The 13190-nt window shown below is 46.9% G+C and overlaps 1 protein-coding gene across 1 annotated transcript; it reads left to right on the top strand.

The window, feature by feature from the left end:
• The first annotated feature begins 717 nt into the window (after positions 1–717).
• LOC128118771 (mas-related G-protein coupled receptor member H-like) lies at positions 718–11008 on the top strand. Its single transcript, XM_052751589.1, has 2 exons — positions 718–932; positions 8221–11008. The coding sequence occupies exon 2, from the start codon at positions 8250–8252 to the stop codon at positions 9213–9215; it is 966 nt and encodes a 321-aa protein (XP_052607549.1). The 5' UTR covers positions 718–932; positions 8221–8249; the 3' UTR covers positions 9216–11008.
• Positions 11009–13190: the final 2182 nt, after the last annotated feature.

A 13190-nucleotide genomic window follows, 5' to 3' on the forward strand; every position in this document is an offset into this window, starting at 1 on the left:
CACCAAGCTGACAACCTGAGTTTGAGCCTTGGGACCTACGTGGTAGAAGAGAACAACTCCTAAAAGCTGTCCTCCGACTCCACGTGTGTGCGCCGGGACACGCTTGTGTGCACACACTAGCTGCTAGAGCTAGCAACGCCACAGGCTTTCCTCAATGCCTCTTTTTCAGCCTCCTTCCTGAGATCTCATGAAAACGGGACAACGCAGCAGCCCCCAGAAAGGACAGACACAGGGTCTGGGACAGAGGCAGCCACACCCCTCCCCACTCCCCAGCCGACATTCCTCTGGGAACACCACTTTCTCTTCTAACGCACACCTCCCCACACGTAGCCCTGATAATCATGTCTTCTGGCCATCGTCTGTAGCAGAGAAGTGGGGAGGGTAATTATCTCAGTGGGAACAGGCCAAGAAACCCCACAGTACCTGTCCCAGCGGGTGGGTGGAGGGCTGGTGCCTGTAGGCTGGCCCTCCCGACTGTGGGGAGAGTAGAAATGCAGGAAGCAGGAGGGAGAGGGATGGGAGACACAGAGGCACCTATAAGCAGAGTGCTGAGATGTGCTTCCGGTTCACTAACAACCTGAACGTGATGAAATGCCAGGCTCCTACTGGGGTAGATTGGGATATTTTCCCATTAGCTGGGACTTGATGCAAACCACCAAGAGTGTCGAGTGATTATTGGTTTGACTGACAGGTCTCAGAGGAAAACTGGCCCCGCCCTCTGCCCTCAGGGCTTGCCAACAGGAATCTAAGTTTCACTGGCCAGAGATGAGGCCAAAATAAGACCCTGAGAACAGACTGGTGCCAGACTGGTGTGGGCTCTTTCAGCCTTCCAGAACCGTCTTGTCTGCTGAACAGGGCCTGAGAACCAACCGAAATAGCAAGCCCTAAGGGAAGAACCAGAGATCACCACAGTGGCTTCACACCGGCAGACTGTGAGTGCTCCTTACTTGCCCCTTCCAGAAAGAGCTCTATGACTGAGTGTACAGGGAGCTTTCCTCCCCCCCACCCCAGCTCTCTGCAAAGAGGGCCATGCTGAGTGGAAAGAGAGTTCGCTCTGAGAGGCTCCCCAGGGCTATCTGGGGGGGCCGTATGTCTTCTGAAACAGGGGTCTTCTGGCTTGACTGAAACCATAGAGCCTCCCCTATGAGCACCATAAAAAAGATAAAAGGTCACCTAATAATCATGTTCCATATGTGTGTGGGTGGGCATGCTCACAGGTGTGTGCGCAGCGTGCAGGGTGCTGGGTCTGCACACCCACTGAGAGACACTTGGTTTGGAACACTGAAGCGGCACCAGAAATAAAATGTGGCTCTGTTCTATTTTGTAGTTTCCTACTAGAGTGTTGTCGCACAGATGTGAGCACGTTTAACTCCCGCTGAGCTTCTTTGGTTGACTGGATCTGAGAGCCAGGAGGAGAGGCGGAGAGAAATCATTAGAAAAGACCATAAATAACATGTTCTGGACACCAGGCTAGAAATCCAAAATGGGGTGCCTGCAAAGCCACTGGCCGACCCCCATCAGAACATGTGGGACTGTCCGTGCGCGGCAGGTTTAGCAGACTCTACCCACTTTGAAGATGAGCTCAGCTTCTCCTTGGAAACGCCCTTCCCTGTTATGTCCTCCTGCCTTCTCTGCAGTGAGAACTTCCCGGGATAGTTACAGTGGTGACTGAGGTATAGGTACCTGCATTCAGGCAGGAGTTAGAGAGCTTTTACCTGCAGGAAATGGTATTGGTAGCAGGTTGGGGAACCGAGGCAGGTCCTCAGAGTCCAGAGTCCTCAACATGTTAAATGAGGATGGCCTCCAACCTCCCTGGGTTCCTTAACAATCATATGGAATCAGCCAATCAGAGAATGATTAGTATAATTGTACTGATTTGTTCTGCTCTCAAGTCTACACATTCTCTCTCTCTCTCTCTCTCTCTCTCTCTCTCTCTCTCTCTCTCTCTCTCTCTCTCTCTCTCTCCCCCTCTCTCCCTCTCCTTATCTCTGGTTTCTCTGTGTAGCCTTGGCTGTCCTGGAACTCACTCTGTAGACCAGGCTGGCCTTGAACTCACAGAGATCCGCCTGCCTTTACCTCGCCAGTGCTGGGATTTAAGGCATGCACCACCACCACCTGGCTCTACTTTTTCTCTTGAATTATGCTTTGTTCCTATGGCCAGAATATTAAGACATACAATTCAAGTAAGTTCCTTTTTGTTTACTGATACGCTTGGATCCAGGCAGAAAGGTTAGTTTGGGCAGTGTTACACAGACAGACCCATGCCCTTATTTCTTCAGACGTCCGTGGAAGTGTGACCATGAGCATGAGCTCACTTGACATGCCGCTCCGCACTCAACACTCGGTCTCCAGGCAGGCTGTTGCAAGTGGTTTCCCTGGTGGCTCCTAGTCTACGACAGAGACACCCTGTGGGATCTTTCTGCCCCACCCCCCTGATTCTGCTCTTAGCCTAGGCCCTTGGACAGAGGATTGTGACAGTTGAGTTAGTGGAATCGAAGAGAAGGGAAGAGAGAGGGGTTTGAGTGGGAAGGGTCCGCACTCACCTGTGCCGGGACCAGCCCTTGAGAAGTCCAACTGGCCTGCCTGGAGGTCTGCGTTCTACCTGGAGAAGACCACTGGAAGCCACAGAACAGATCAATGCACCTTTACAGGCCAGTAAGGACCTCAATTCCCACAAGCAGAAAACATGAGCAAAGCACACAGAGCATTCTGTTCAAGAAGAAACAGAACATCGAGACTATACCACCTTGCTGAGCCCTGAGCTGTCCAGTTAAAACTTTCAGATGTCTTTTTTCCCCCCATCAAGTTAGCAAATTTTGTTTTATTTGAGAAAAGTGATCAATACAGAAAAAGCTTTATTGTTCACCTCAATTGTGCTGCTTCCAAAAAAAAAAATTAAAAACATTTCTATTATTCTTTGAGAATTTCAATAATTACAGTATAATTTTATCATGTTTACCCCCACCTTCCCGCTAACTCCTCTCAGGTCCACTTCCCATCCCTTTTTCCCAGCTTCATCTCCTTTTTTGGTTTTCAGTTTCTTCCTTTTTTTTTTTTTAAATAACCCACTGAGTCAGGTTTGAGCTGTCCATATGAGCGTGAGGCCATCTGCTGGGGCATAGTTGACCTGCCGGGGGCCGTAGCCTTAAAGGTGGCTCTCCCTCCTCCAGGGGTCATCAATTGTCATTGGCTCTTCAGTGAGGGGTGGTGGCTTGTGAGCCCCTCCCCACTCCAGTCTAGAATGTTGACTGGTTTGATCTTGTGCAGATATTACACACAGCTGCTGGGTTGCTTTTAGCCTAGACCAGCCTCTGTCTAACTCCCTAGGTAGCCGAGTATGACACTGCCTTCTGATAGCCCTGCTCCTACCTCCTGAATCCTGAGATTACAGGTATAAAACCCCGTACCCAGTGTATGTGGTGAAGGGGATCGAACCCAGGGCATCCTGAGAGATGAGCAAGCATTCTACCAGGGGAGCTACATCCTTAGGCCTGGAAACCAAACTTTTTGAAAATGGCCAATCTAATGACCTGCATGTGTCTGTACTAATGTGTCAAACACTTAGAATAAAAGTACTCTTTTTAAAAAAAAATGAAATCTAGGGCTGTGGAGATGGCTCTGTGTGTAAAGTGCTTGCCGGCAAATGTGAGGACCAGAGTTTGGAATCCAGAAGCCATTTAAAGTCTGGGAGAGTCTGGTGGCTGCCTAAAATCTCACTCAGTGCTTGCGAGGCAAAGACAGGATCCCTGGTGCAACTAGCCGAGTTCTTGGGGGCCAGGTTCAGTGAGAGACCCTGTGACCGAGTTATCTTTCTATTGTTTTGATAACAACCATAACCAAAGACAACATGGGAAGGAATGGATTAATTTCATCTTACAGTGCACAGTCCTACAGGACAGGAACTCAAGGCAGGAACCTGGAGTTGGGACTGAAGCAGAGACCATGGAGGAATGCTGTTACTGGCTTGCTCCGAGGCTCTTGTTCAGTTACCTGCTTCATACTTCCCAGAACCACCTGCTCAGGAGTGTCACCACCCACTGTGGAATGGTCCCTCCCACATCAGTCATCAATCAAGAACATGTCCTACAGACTTGACTACAGGCAATGTGATGGAGCCACAACCAGGATTCCCTCTTTCTAGATGACTCTAGCTTGTGTCAAGCTGACAAAAACCCCTACGGTCATCATGCTCTCCCTCAACAGACAAAATAGAGAGCTATGGGGAAGACACTCATGTCAACCTCCACACACGCATATGCAAAGGGGCAAAGAGGAGGAGAAGGAGGTGACCAGTTGATTTCCTCGAAAGCTGTGCCAAGTGCTGCTGTTATTACCTCCATTTTGCAGACAGAGAAACAGGCTTACAGAATGAAAGCCGCCCAAGGTCAGATAATCCTGTCCTGGAGATGGAATTTAACCCTAAATCTCTGAGCCCAAAGCCAGTGTTCATGTCTATTATGCTTTTCTGACTCAAGCCTTAAGGTCTCCCATGAGAAATTGTTGCTGAAGTAATTTATCCCAAGGAAGAAATTAGAGATTTCTGACTCCCTGCACTCAGAGACAACATCCACGCTCACAGCTCTGGCCACTCTTCAGACCTTGACCACAAGTTCCAGTCACTTTACCTGTGGTTCAATCCATTTCCCTAAACAGATTGTAGAACTCAGCAGGAAATCTTTTTTTCTTTCTTTCTCTTTCTTTCTTTCTTTCTTTCTTTCTTTCTTTCTTTCTTTCTTTCTTTCTTTCTCTCTCTCTTTTCTTTCTCTCTCTCTCTCTCTCTCTCTCTCTCTCTCTCTCTCTCTCTCTCTCTCTCTTTCTTTTTTTTAAGACAGGGTTTCTCTGTATAGCTCTGGCTGTCCTGGAACATCACTCTGTAGACCAGACTGGCCTCGAACTCACAGAGATCCACCTGCCTCTGCCTCCCAGGTGCTGAGGTTAAAGGTGTATTCCACCACTGCCCAGCTCAGCAGAAAATCTTTTTTTGTTTTTTTTTTGTTTTTTTTTTTTTTTTTTTTGGTTTTTCGAGACAGGGTTTCTCTGTGTAGCTTTGCGCCTTTCCTGGAACTCGCTTTGGAGACCAGGCTGGCCTCGAACTCACAGAGATCCACCTGGCTCTGCCTCCCGAGTGCTGGGATTAAAGGCGTGCGCCACCACCGCCCGGCTCAGCAGAAAATCTTAACAGTGGATTTCAAATGTTGGCACAATGGCTATAGATGAACAGATATGAAGTGTGAGGAATGGTGAAGGGACAGAGTTTTCATGCCCTCTCTGCCCCCACCCCCAGGAATCTCCACATGTTCTGTTTTCTGGAATATCTCTGAACTCCGTTCTGTTTGGGGAGGGTCTGTGGAGACTCTAATACCGACATGATCATTGTCCACTGGTGGTCAGTTCAACATTCAGGCCCTCTCCTTCCCTGCGGGTTGAGCAGTGAACCTTCCAGTGACCAAGTCCATCCTGAAGCTATCTAGGGGGCAGCCAACCATCAGTCACTGTAGACAAAGATAAACTGCTGTGGAGATCCCAAGGTTGTTTAGGAGTTGTACACCAGGAAAAGAATGAAGACCCAATGTGAAGTCCATAATAGCAAAACCCAGTTCTAACTCACGTTAAGTCTGAATCTACCAGCTATTCTGGGAAATCCTGCTGAGTCTCCAGAAATATTAATTCTGAGTTTCTAGGAGAGACTGAAAGCATCTTTAAAAACAGTGTCTAGCCAGGTGGTTGTGGAACACGCCTTTAATCACAGCACTGGGGGTGGAGGGCAGAGGCAGGTGATCTCTGTGAGTTCAAGGCCAGCCTGGTCTGCAAAGCAAGTCCTGGGACAGCCAGAGCCGTTACACAGAGAAACCTTGTCTCAAAAACCCACCATAGATAGATAGATGATAGATAGGATAGATAGCTGTAGATAGACAGACAGATAGATAGATAGATAGATAGATAGATAGATAGATAGATAGATATGATAGATGATAGAGGGAGAGAGAGATATGATAGATAAATGATAGATAGATGGATGATAGATAGATAGATAGATAGATAGATAGATAGATAGATAGATAGATAGACAGATAGATAGATAAAAGTTTATCTACCTGTAAAGAGAAGACTGCTGTCCTTTATGTCTTTTATGCCAAGTCTATAAAAACAGCCTAGGATAGGATGTCCTTGCTCTGTCAGTGCTTCCTGAATTCCTCCCACACTTTGGTTGGCCATGATGAGGTCATCCTTTGGGCAATGGGGACACTGAGTAAGGAAGAAGTAAGAATTATGCCATCACAACACCCAGCAGCACCTGGGCACCCAGGCTGTCCTGGGTCTGGAGATTACAATTCTGCATGACTGTCCGCTCTTGATAACCTTCTCCTCTGTGGACCCCAGCTCAACAGAAACTCCTTCTCAACCTACCCCTCTTCCCATCTTTCCCAATCATGACAAAGTTGTCTTCTCCTTAAACCCAAGGGAGTGACCTTCAATGTCCAAGAGGGAAGCATCCAACTGTCCATTAGCTGTATTTCTTGGTGAACTGGTAAATGAGTGTAGCTGTTCTAAACTGCAAACTGAGACACAGGAACAGGAAAATAGCTAACGAGAGACATGGCAGAAGAGATCAGCAAAATTCTACCTATGCCAGAGTTGCCTGTTCTCTCTGTCTCTGTCTCTCTCTGTGTGTTCTATTTCTCTTTCTCGTTCTCTCTCTCTCTCTCTCTCTCTCTCTCTCTCTCTCTCTCTCTCTCTCTCTCTCTCTTTCTTGTCTCTGTTTCTTTTCTGCTTCCTTTCTGGTATATGCAAGGGTATGTGGTGGTGTGCATGTGTGTATGTGTGTGTGGGTTCCTGCCTTTGCAGGCATCTATGAGTGACAGAAGACAATATTAGGTGTCTCCTATTTAATCAGTCAGTTCCCCATCTCATTTTTTAACACAGGGTTTCTCAGTGCGCCTGGAACTTGATGTTCCAGCTAGACTGGCTGGCCACTGAGGCCCCAGGATCTGTCTGTCCCCACTGCCTGGTGCTGGGGCTATAGATAGATGCTGCTGTACCCAGATTTTTTGTTTTGTTTTGTTTTGATACATGGTTTTTTTGTGTAGCCTTGGCTGTCCTGGATCTCATTCTGTAGACCAGGCTGGCCTCGAACTCACAGAGATCCACCTGCCTTTGCCTCCCAAGTGCTGGGATTAAAGGTGTGCAACACCACTGCCCAGCACCATGCCCAGATTTTTATGTGAATGCTGAGGATCTACACTCAGGTCCTCAGGCTTGCACAAACATTTTTTCTGAGCAATCTCCCCAGCCATGGTTTTTTCTTTTTTTTTTTTTAATGCGTTGGCTTTTGTCATTGGTGTATTTCAAGTTATCCTTAAAAAAAAAAAATCCTGTTCCTAATTCTGTCGCCTAGTTCTAGTAAGAACTCTTAGAAGTAAGAAACACAGTGGGCTTGCCCACAGAGCCAGGCAAAAAGAAGAATTGTTGTGGATGCCAGTAGCTGGGGCTGAGGTTGGAAGTCAGCCCTGGTGTTAGCGGAGGGGATGTGGACATTTCAATGGCATCTGCTGGGTAGAGAAACGGAAGACGAGAGAACGGGGCAGGGGATGGAGAAGATGAGAAGACACAGCAGGGGACTCTGGCTCCCCTTATCCCTCATGTGGGAGCGTAGCCCAAATTCTAACTGGTCTCAATAATAAAAACCTGGAGCCAGATATTGGGGTAAATGCTGAAAGATCAGAGAAGCAGAGCAGCCAGCCACTAGAAAGACTTCTTACCTCTAGGAATCCTCAGACTGAAAGGGCCAATTGAGCGCCTGTCTCCTCCCGCCTTATCACTTCCTCTTTCTGCCCAGCCGTATCACTTCCTGTCTCCATCTCCCTAGTTCTGAAATTAAAATTGTGAGATCCCAAGGGCTGGGATCAAAGGTGTGTGCCACGACTGCCTGGCTCTGCTTCCCTTTTAGACTGGATCAATCTTGTGTAGACCAGGGTGACCTCGAACTCACAGAGATCCGTCTGCCTCTGCCTCCCAAGTGCTGGGATTAAAGGTGTGTGCCGCTACGGCCTGGCCTCTGTGTCTGTCTAGTGGCCAGCTCTGCACTCTGATCTCCAGGCAAGCTTTATTTGTTAGAGTACAAAGTATCACCACGTGGGAGAGAGCCTCCCCAGTAATACAAAACCATCTTGAGATGTAGAGTAGATGACACTTGTCACTGTCTTCCATTTGTGACCACAGGAGACCACAGAGAAAGAGATTTCCCAAGAATGGAGCCCTTGGCAACGACCTTTTGTCCTCTGGAATCCACACAATACACCGGAAACAAATCTCTAAATGAAACTGCCTGGTCTTCAGAGCAAGTGGCTGAGTACAGTTATGTTTCTATCTTCCTGGTGATGTGTATGCTGGGACTGGCTGGGAATGGACTTTTCATATGGTTCCTAATCTTCTGTGTCAAGAGGAAGCCATTCACCATCTACCTCCTGCACCTTGCCATTGCCGACTTCATGAATCTCCTCTGTTCATCCATCATTCAACTAGTGAACATCTTCCACATCCATGACAACAAGTTGCTGACTTATGCCATCTTCCTTATGATCTTTGGCTACAACACGGGCCTGCACCTCCTCACAGCCATCAGTGTGGAACGGTGCCTCTCAGTACTTTACCCAATCTGGTACCAGTGCCGACGCCCAAAGCACCAGTCGGCTGTGGCCTGTGCACTGCTGTGGTCCCTGTCTGTTCTCGTGTCTGGGTTGGAGAGCTTCTTCTGCATTCTGGAAGTGATGCCCCAGTTCCCAGAGTGCCGTTATGTGTACATATTTTCCTGTGTCTTGACATTCCTGGTCTTCGTGCCTCTCATGGTCTTCTCCAATTTAATCCTCTTCATCCAGGTCTGCTGCAACCTGAAGCCACGGCAACCAGTCAAGCTCTATGTGATCATCATGGCCACGGTCATCCTGTTTCTCGTCTTCGCCATGCCCATGAAGGTGTCGCTTATCATCGGCTACTATTTCGACACAACGGATGCGTCTGTATGGAAATCCCTCCCTTACCTGAACATGCTGTCCATTATTAACTGCGGCATCAACCCGATTGTCTACTTTGTGGTAGGCAGTCTGCGGCGGAAGAGGAGCAGGAAGTCCCTAAAAGAAGCACTGCAGAAGATCTTTGAGGAAAAGCCGGCGGTGGGCTCGAGGGAGAATGTTGCACAATTCTCCCCACCTTTATGACCTCCTGCTAGGACATCCCCAGGCAGGATTCCCTGTGTGGGAAAATAACACCATTCCGAAACCATCTTCCCACCTGGCGGCTCACCAAGATTAAAGAGAAAGTCCTTCATTCCTCCTGGAAATAAATGATAACAAAATACCCTGTACCCATGACACACTTGGCCACTGATAACTTGATGGAAGCTAATCATTTTTTTTTTTTTTTTGCCAGTGCTGGAGATTGGCTCTTGAACATCATACATGCTGGGCAAGTACTCTAGCACAGAGTTCTAACCCTGGCTTGATCCCACCTTCCCAGCACAACAATGTCTCACTTAATCTTGTCACTCTTATGATCCACTGTTATTAATCTACTGTCACAGATAAAGGTAAGAGGTTTAGAAAGATTTCAGGGTATGGATGGTGTTGAGCCGGACTGTGACCTAAGAAGTCTGACCCTCAGACCCACCCTTGAGACCGTAACACCCAGGTCAGTCTTTGAGAGATCGTCTCAACTGTTCATACCTTTGTCATCAATACCACTCCTCACTTCTCCCTTGGGTCCCTCTTTCCATCTTATGTTTCGAATGCCTCAGAGGGAAACATGTTAGTACATATAAGGGACAGACATCCATGCTTTCTTACAAGCATATTCACTATTCATACACTGAGAATTTACCATGGGACCAACTGAGAGATAGATAGGATGTCCCATGAACCTTTAAAGATGTCATCCTATAAGAATTAGAGGGAGCCTCAACAAGCATGAGTGAAGATTTGCTTAGGCATGCACATTTTCTCTTTATCTCCCTTCCTGCCTCCCCCCACACCTCCAGTCTCCCTCCTTCTCTGATTTTCTTCTATCCTTACTTAGTGTTTTGAGACCAGGTTTTACTATGTAGCTATCTGGCCTCAAACTTTCCAAGCTCCTGCCTCAGGTTCCTGAGTGCTGGGATTACAGGCACATTCTACCCTTCCTGGTCTCTTTTTTCCCATCCTTTCCTCTCCCCTCCTCTCCTTTGCTTAATTATGAGGTGCTTACATACCCAGGAACAGCATGTAGTGCATTTTGTTGTAAAATGTGTACAAAACAAATCCATGTTTTTCCCTCCACTGTCCCAGCATACAGCTATTACCCTAACCTCCCTAACACACCGTCCCTCCTGCCTCAGCTCTTTGCTGAGCGGCTGATTGGAAATGCTGCTGCCGATACTTTGGAAATGGAGTGTTTTCTGTTTTTATTGCAAAGAAGACATTCTGCAGCAATCCCAAGACACAGTGGAAGGACTTCACTATTTTAAGGTCAAGCCCAGCTTCTCAGCACTATTTATAGATTTTGTTCATCCAGTCATTTTCTTACTGGGATAAAAATCCCATAATACAACTGGCTTTCATAAGATAAACCCTTAAATGTAAACCCGACAAACTAGGAATTATACTGAATGCTTTAAATTTCGGTGGCTTTGGGCCTGTTCCAACTATGATGAGAAGTTACAACTATGATAAATCATGAATTAGAAAAATGTATTTTAATGAATATGACAACTGGCTAATATCCCTTAATATATGGAATGTTCAACTAAACCAAGAATAAAAATGGTGGGATACCAATAGATAAATGGGTAAAGACTAAATGAAGGACAATTTATAATCCCACTATAAACAAGCAAAAATGACCCATAGTCAGAAGTGGTTCAACTCAGTAGTTACCAAAAATGCTAATTAAGACAACAAAATAGAGCCAGGTGTATCCAAATCCATAATCGGAACACTTAGAGGTGGAAGCAGGGGGATTCCCATGAGTTTGAGGCCATCCTGAGCCAGTTAATGAGATCCTGTCTCAAAATAAATAATAAAGTAAAATAAAATATCTGAATGCTGTTTTAGCTCATACAAATGGCAAAGCCTAAAATAAATTGCTGTATGTGTATGTGTGGTGCTTGGGGAACAAACCTCATATGCTAGGCAAGGACTCTGTCATGAGCTATACTCCCTGCCACGTGTGAATGTTATTAGTCAAGTGGCGAGAGGGGCCTCTTCAGATGCCACTGAGTCTCTGCCTTCATGGTTCCACCTCACGCCATCCTGAACTGGGTTTGGTTTGTTGAGTTTCATGCTGAGGAGGGAACTGGACCTTTCCTTTGGTGGCCGAGTTAGGAGAGTGTCTTGCCATTACCTCTCAGCTGTGGATGTAACCTTACACCCTCATCAATCACATAGCTGTGAGGAAGCAACTGACATCATCCCCAGAAGAGCATGGGCTCCGACTGGATTCTGGAGGGAAGATGGGTCACTTCCGAGTTACAAGTCTGAAAGCGTTATTCCTTCCATAACATCCACCTTCCTTCAAAAGCTTGCCCTTTGGCGGGGTGTATTTGGCTTGCTCTGAGAAATGTGGGGAGAGACCGTCACGGTGACCTTCCCTCCTGAATTTGACAATGAGATGTAGCTGAAGAGATCATCCTTCACACCCCAGTGTCCTTCTTGAGCCCAGGACTAGCTGTGAAACCACAAGAGAGACCCTGAGATCCAAGCGTTTTTTCTCTTTCCGTTTTTTTTTTTTTTAAAGATTTATTTATTTATTAGGTATGCAGTGTTCTGCCTGCATGTATGTCTGCAGGCCAGAAGAGGGCACCAGATCTCATTACAGATGGTTGTGAGCCACCATGTGGTTGCTGGGAATTGAACTCAGGACCTCTGGAAGAGCAGCCAGTGTTCTTAACCTCTGAGCCATCTCTCCAGCCCCTCTTTCCGTTTTTAATGTCAGAAAGCAGAGAAACAAGCTTTTGACTTACCTAAAGCAGCTCCGGGGAGATTTTCTTACTCCCTGCCGCCTGCTGTCACTTGTTTCAGCCTCCAGGTTCACTCTGCTGTGGAGAACTGCTTCAGGGATGGAAGGAGTTATAGATGAATGAAGTAATTCAGAATCCTAACAGAAGCCCTCGGGAGCTTCCCCGGGTGTGAAGGAGGCTCTTCGAAGAAGTTGAGGGGTCAGGTCAGATCTCATGCTCAACTGACTCCATCCTTTCCTGACCCTGATTTCAGTCAGTTCAGGACAAGTATTTTATTTCATAGTCTATGTCACCGGGGATCCGAGAAACACTGGCTGTCTCTGAATGTATTAGTAACTGTGTAGTTAGGCAGCTGGAGCCAGGCTGGTGAGAAGGCTGAGGAGGTAAAGGTGCTCGCTGCTAAGTCTGCGTGGGAACAGAGAACCTACTTTTGCAAATTGTCCTCTAACCTCCAACGTGTGCACCCACCCACTCACCCACACAAATTAAACAATGTAAATACTTAAAAATTAAATAGCAGAATTCAATCATAAAATGCCTTTGGTTCCATATAAGAAGAGAGAACTCCAAATACTATTATAACACTGTTATCACCTCTTCACTTATAACCATTTCTTGAGGATGCACTGTCTGTGGTCTTGTCTAAGGTTCAGGGGAAGGTGCATAGTGAGCGTGTTCTTGTCTGGACCCCCTCAGCCTCTAGGCTGACCAATCCCTGAGGCCAGGACCTGTGCGGCATCTTTCTCCAGCTCCAGGAAGTTTCAGGCACCCAAGAGGTACTCTTCTTCTAGAGGAACTGAGTTCAGTTCCCAGCACCCACATCAGCTGGTTCACAGCTGCCCGTAACACCAGCTCCAGGGGGATCCAATCAATGCCTCCGGCCTCTGGCTCATACCCCCATGCAGACACACACACACACACACACACACACACACACACACACACACACACACGTGCACACACGCGTGCACACAACATACACACAATTAAAAATAATAAAAAAAATAAATCTTTAAAAGCAAACAAACAATTTAAAAATGCCATCAGGCAGCATTAGACATTCAGGCAACCTTATTCTTTGCTACAGCTGACCGACTTTAGTTAACCCATGGAGGATGAACTCTCACACATTCTAGCCACCTCAAAGCTCTTGACCCACTCTTGCCTCACTTGATAAAGGTAAACCAGGGAGAAAAAGCGGAGT

This window comes from Peromyscus californicus, unplaced genomic scaffold (assembly GCF_007827085.1).
Source record: "Peromyscus californicus insignis strain IS unplaced genomic scaffold, ASM782708v3 Scaffold_22__1_contigs__length_63687245, whole genome shotgun sequence".
NCBI lineage: Eukaryota > Metazoa > Chordata > Mammalia > Rodentia > Cricetidae > Peromyscus > Peromyscus californicus.

Coding starts and splice junctions, on each gene's coding strand:
- LOC128118771 (XM_052751589.1), top strand. CDS start 8,250: ATGGAGCCCTTGGCAACGACCTTTTGTCCTCTGGAATCCACACAATAC.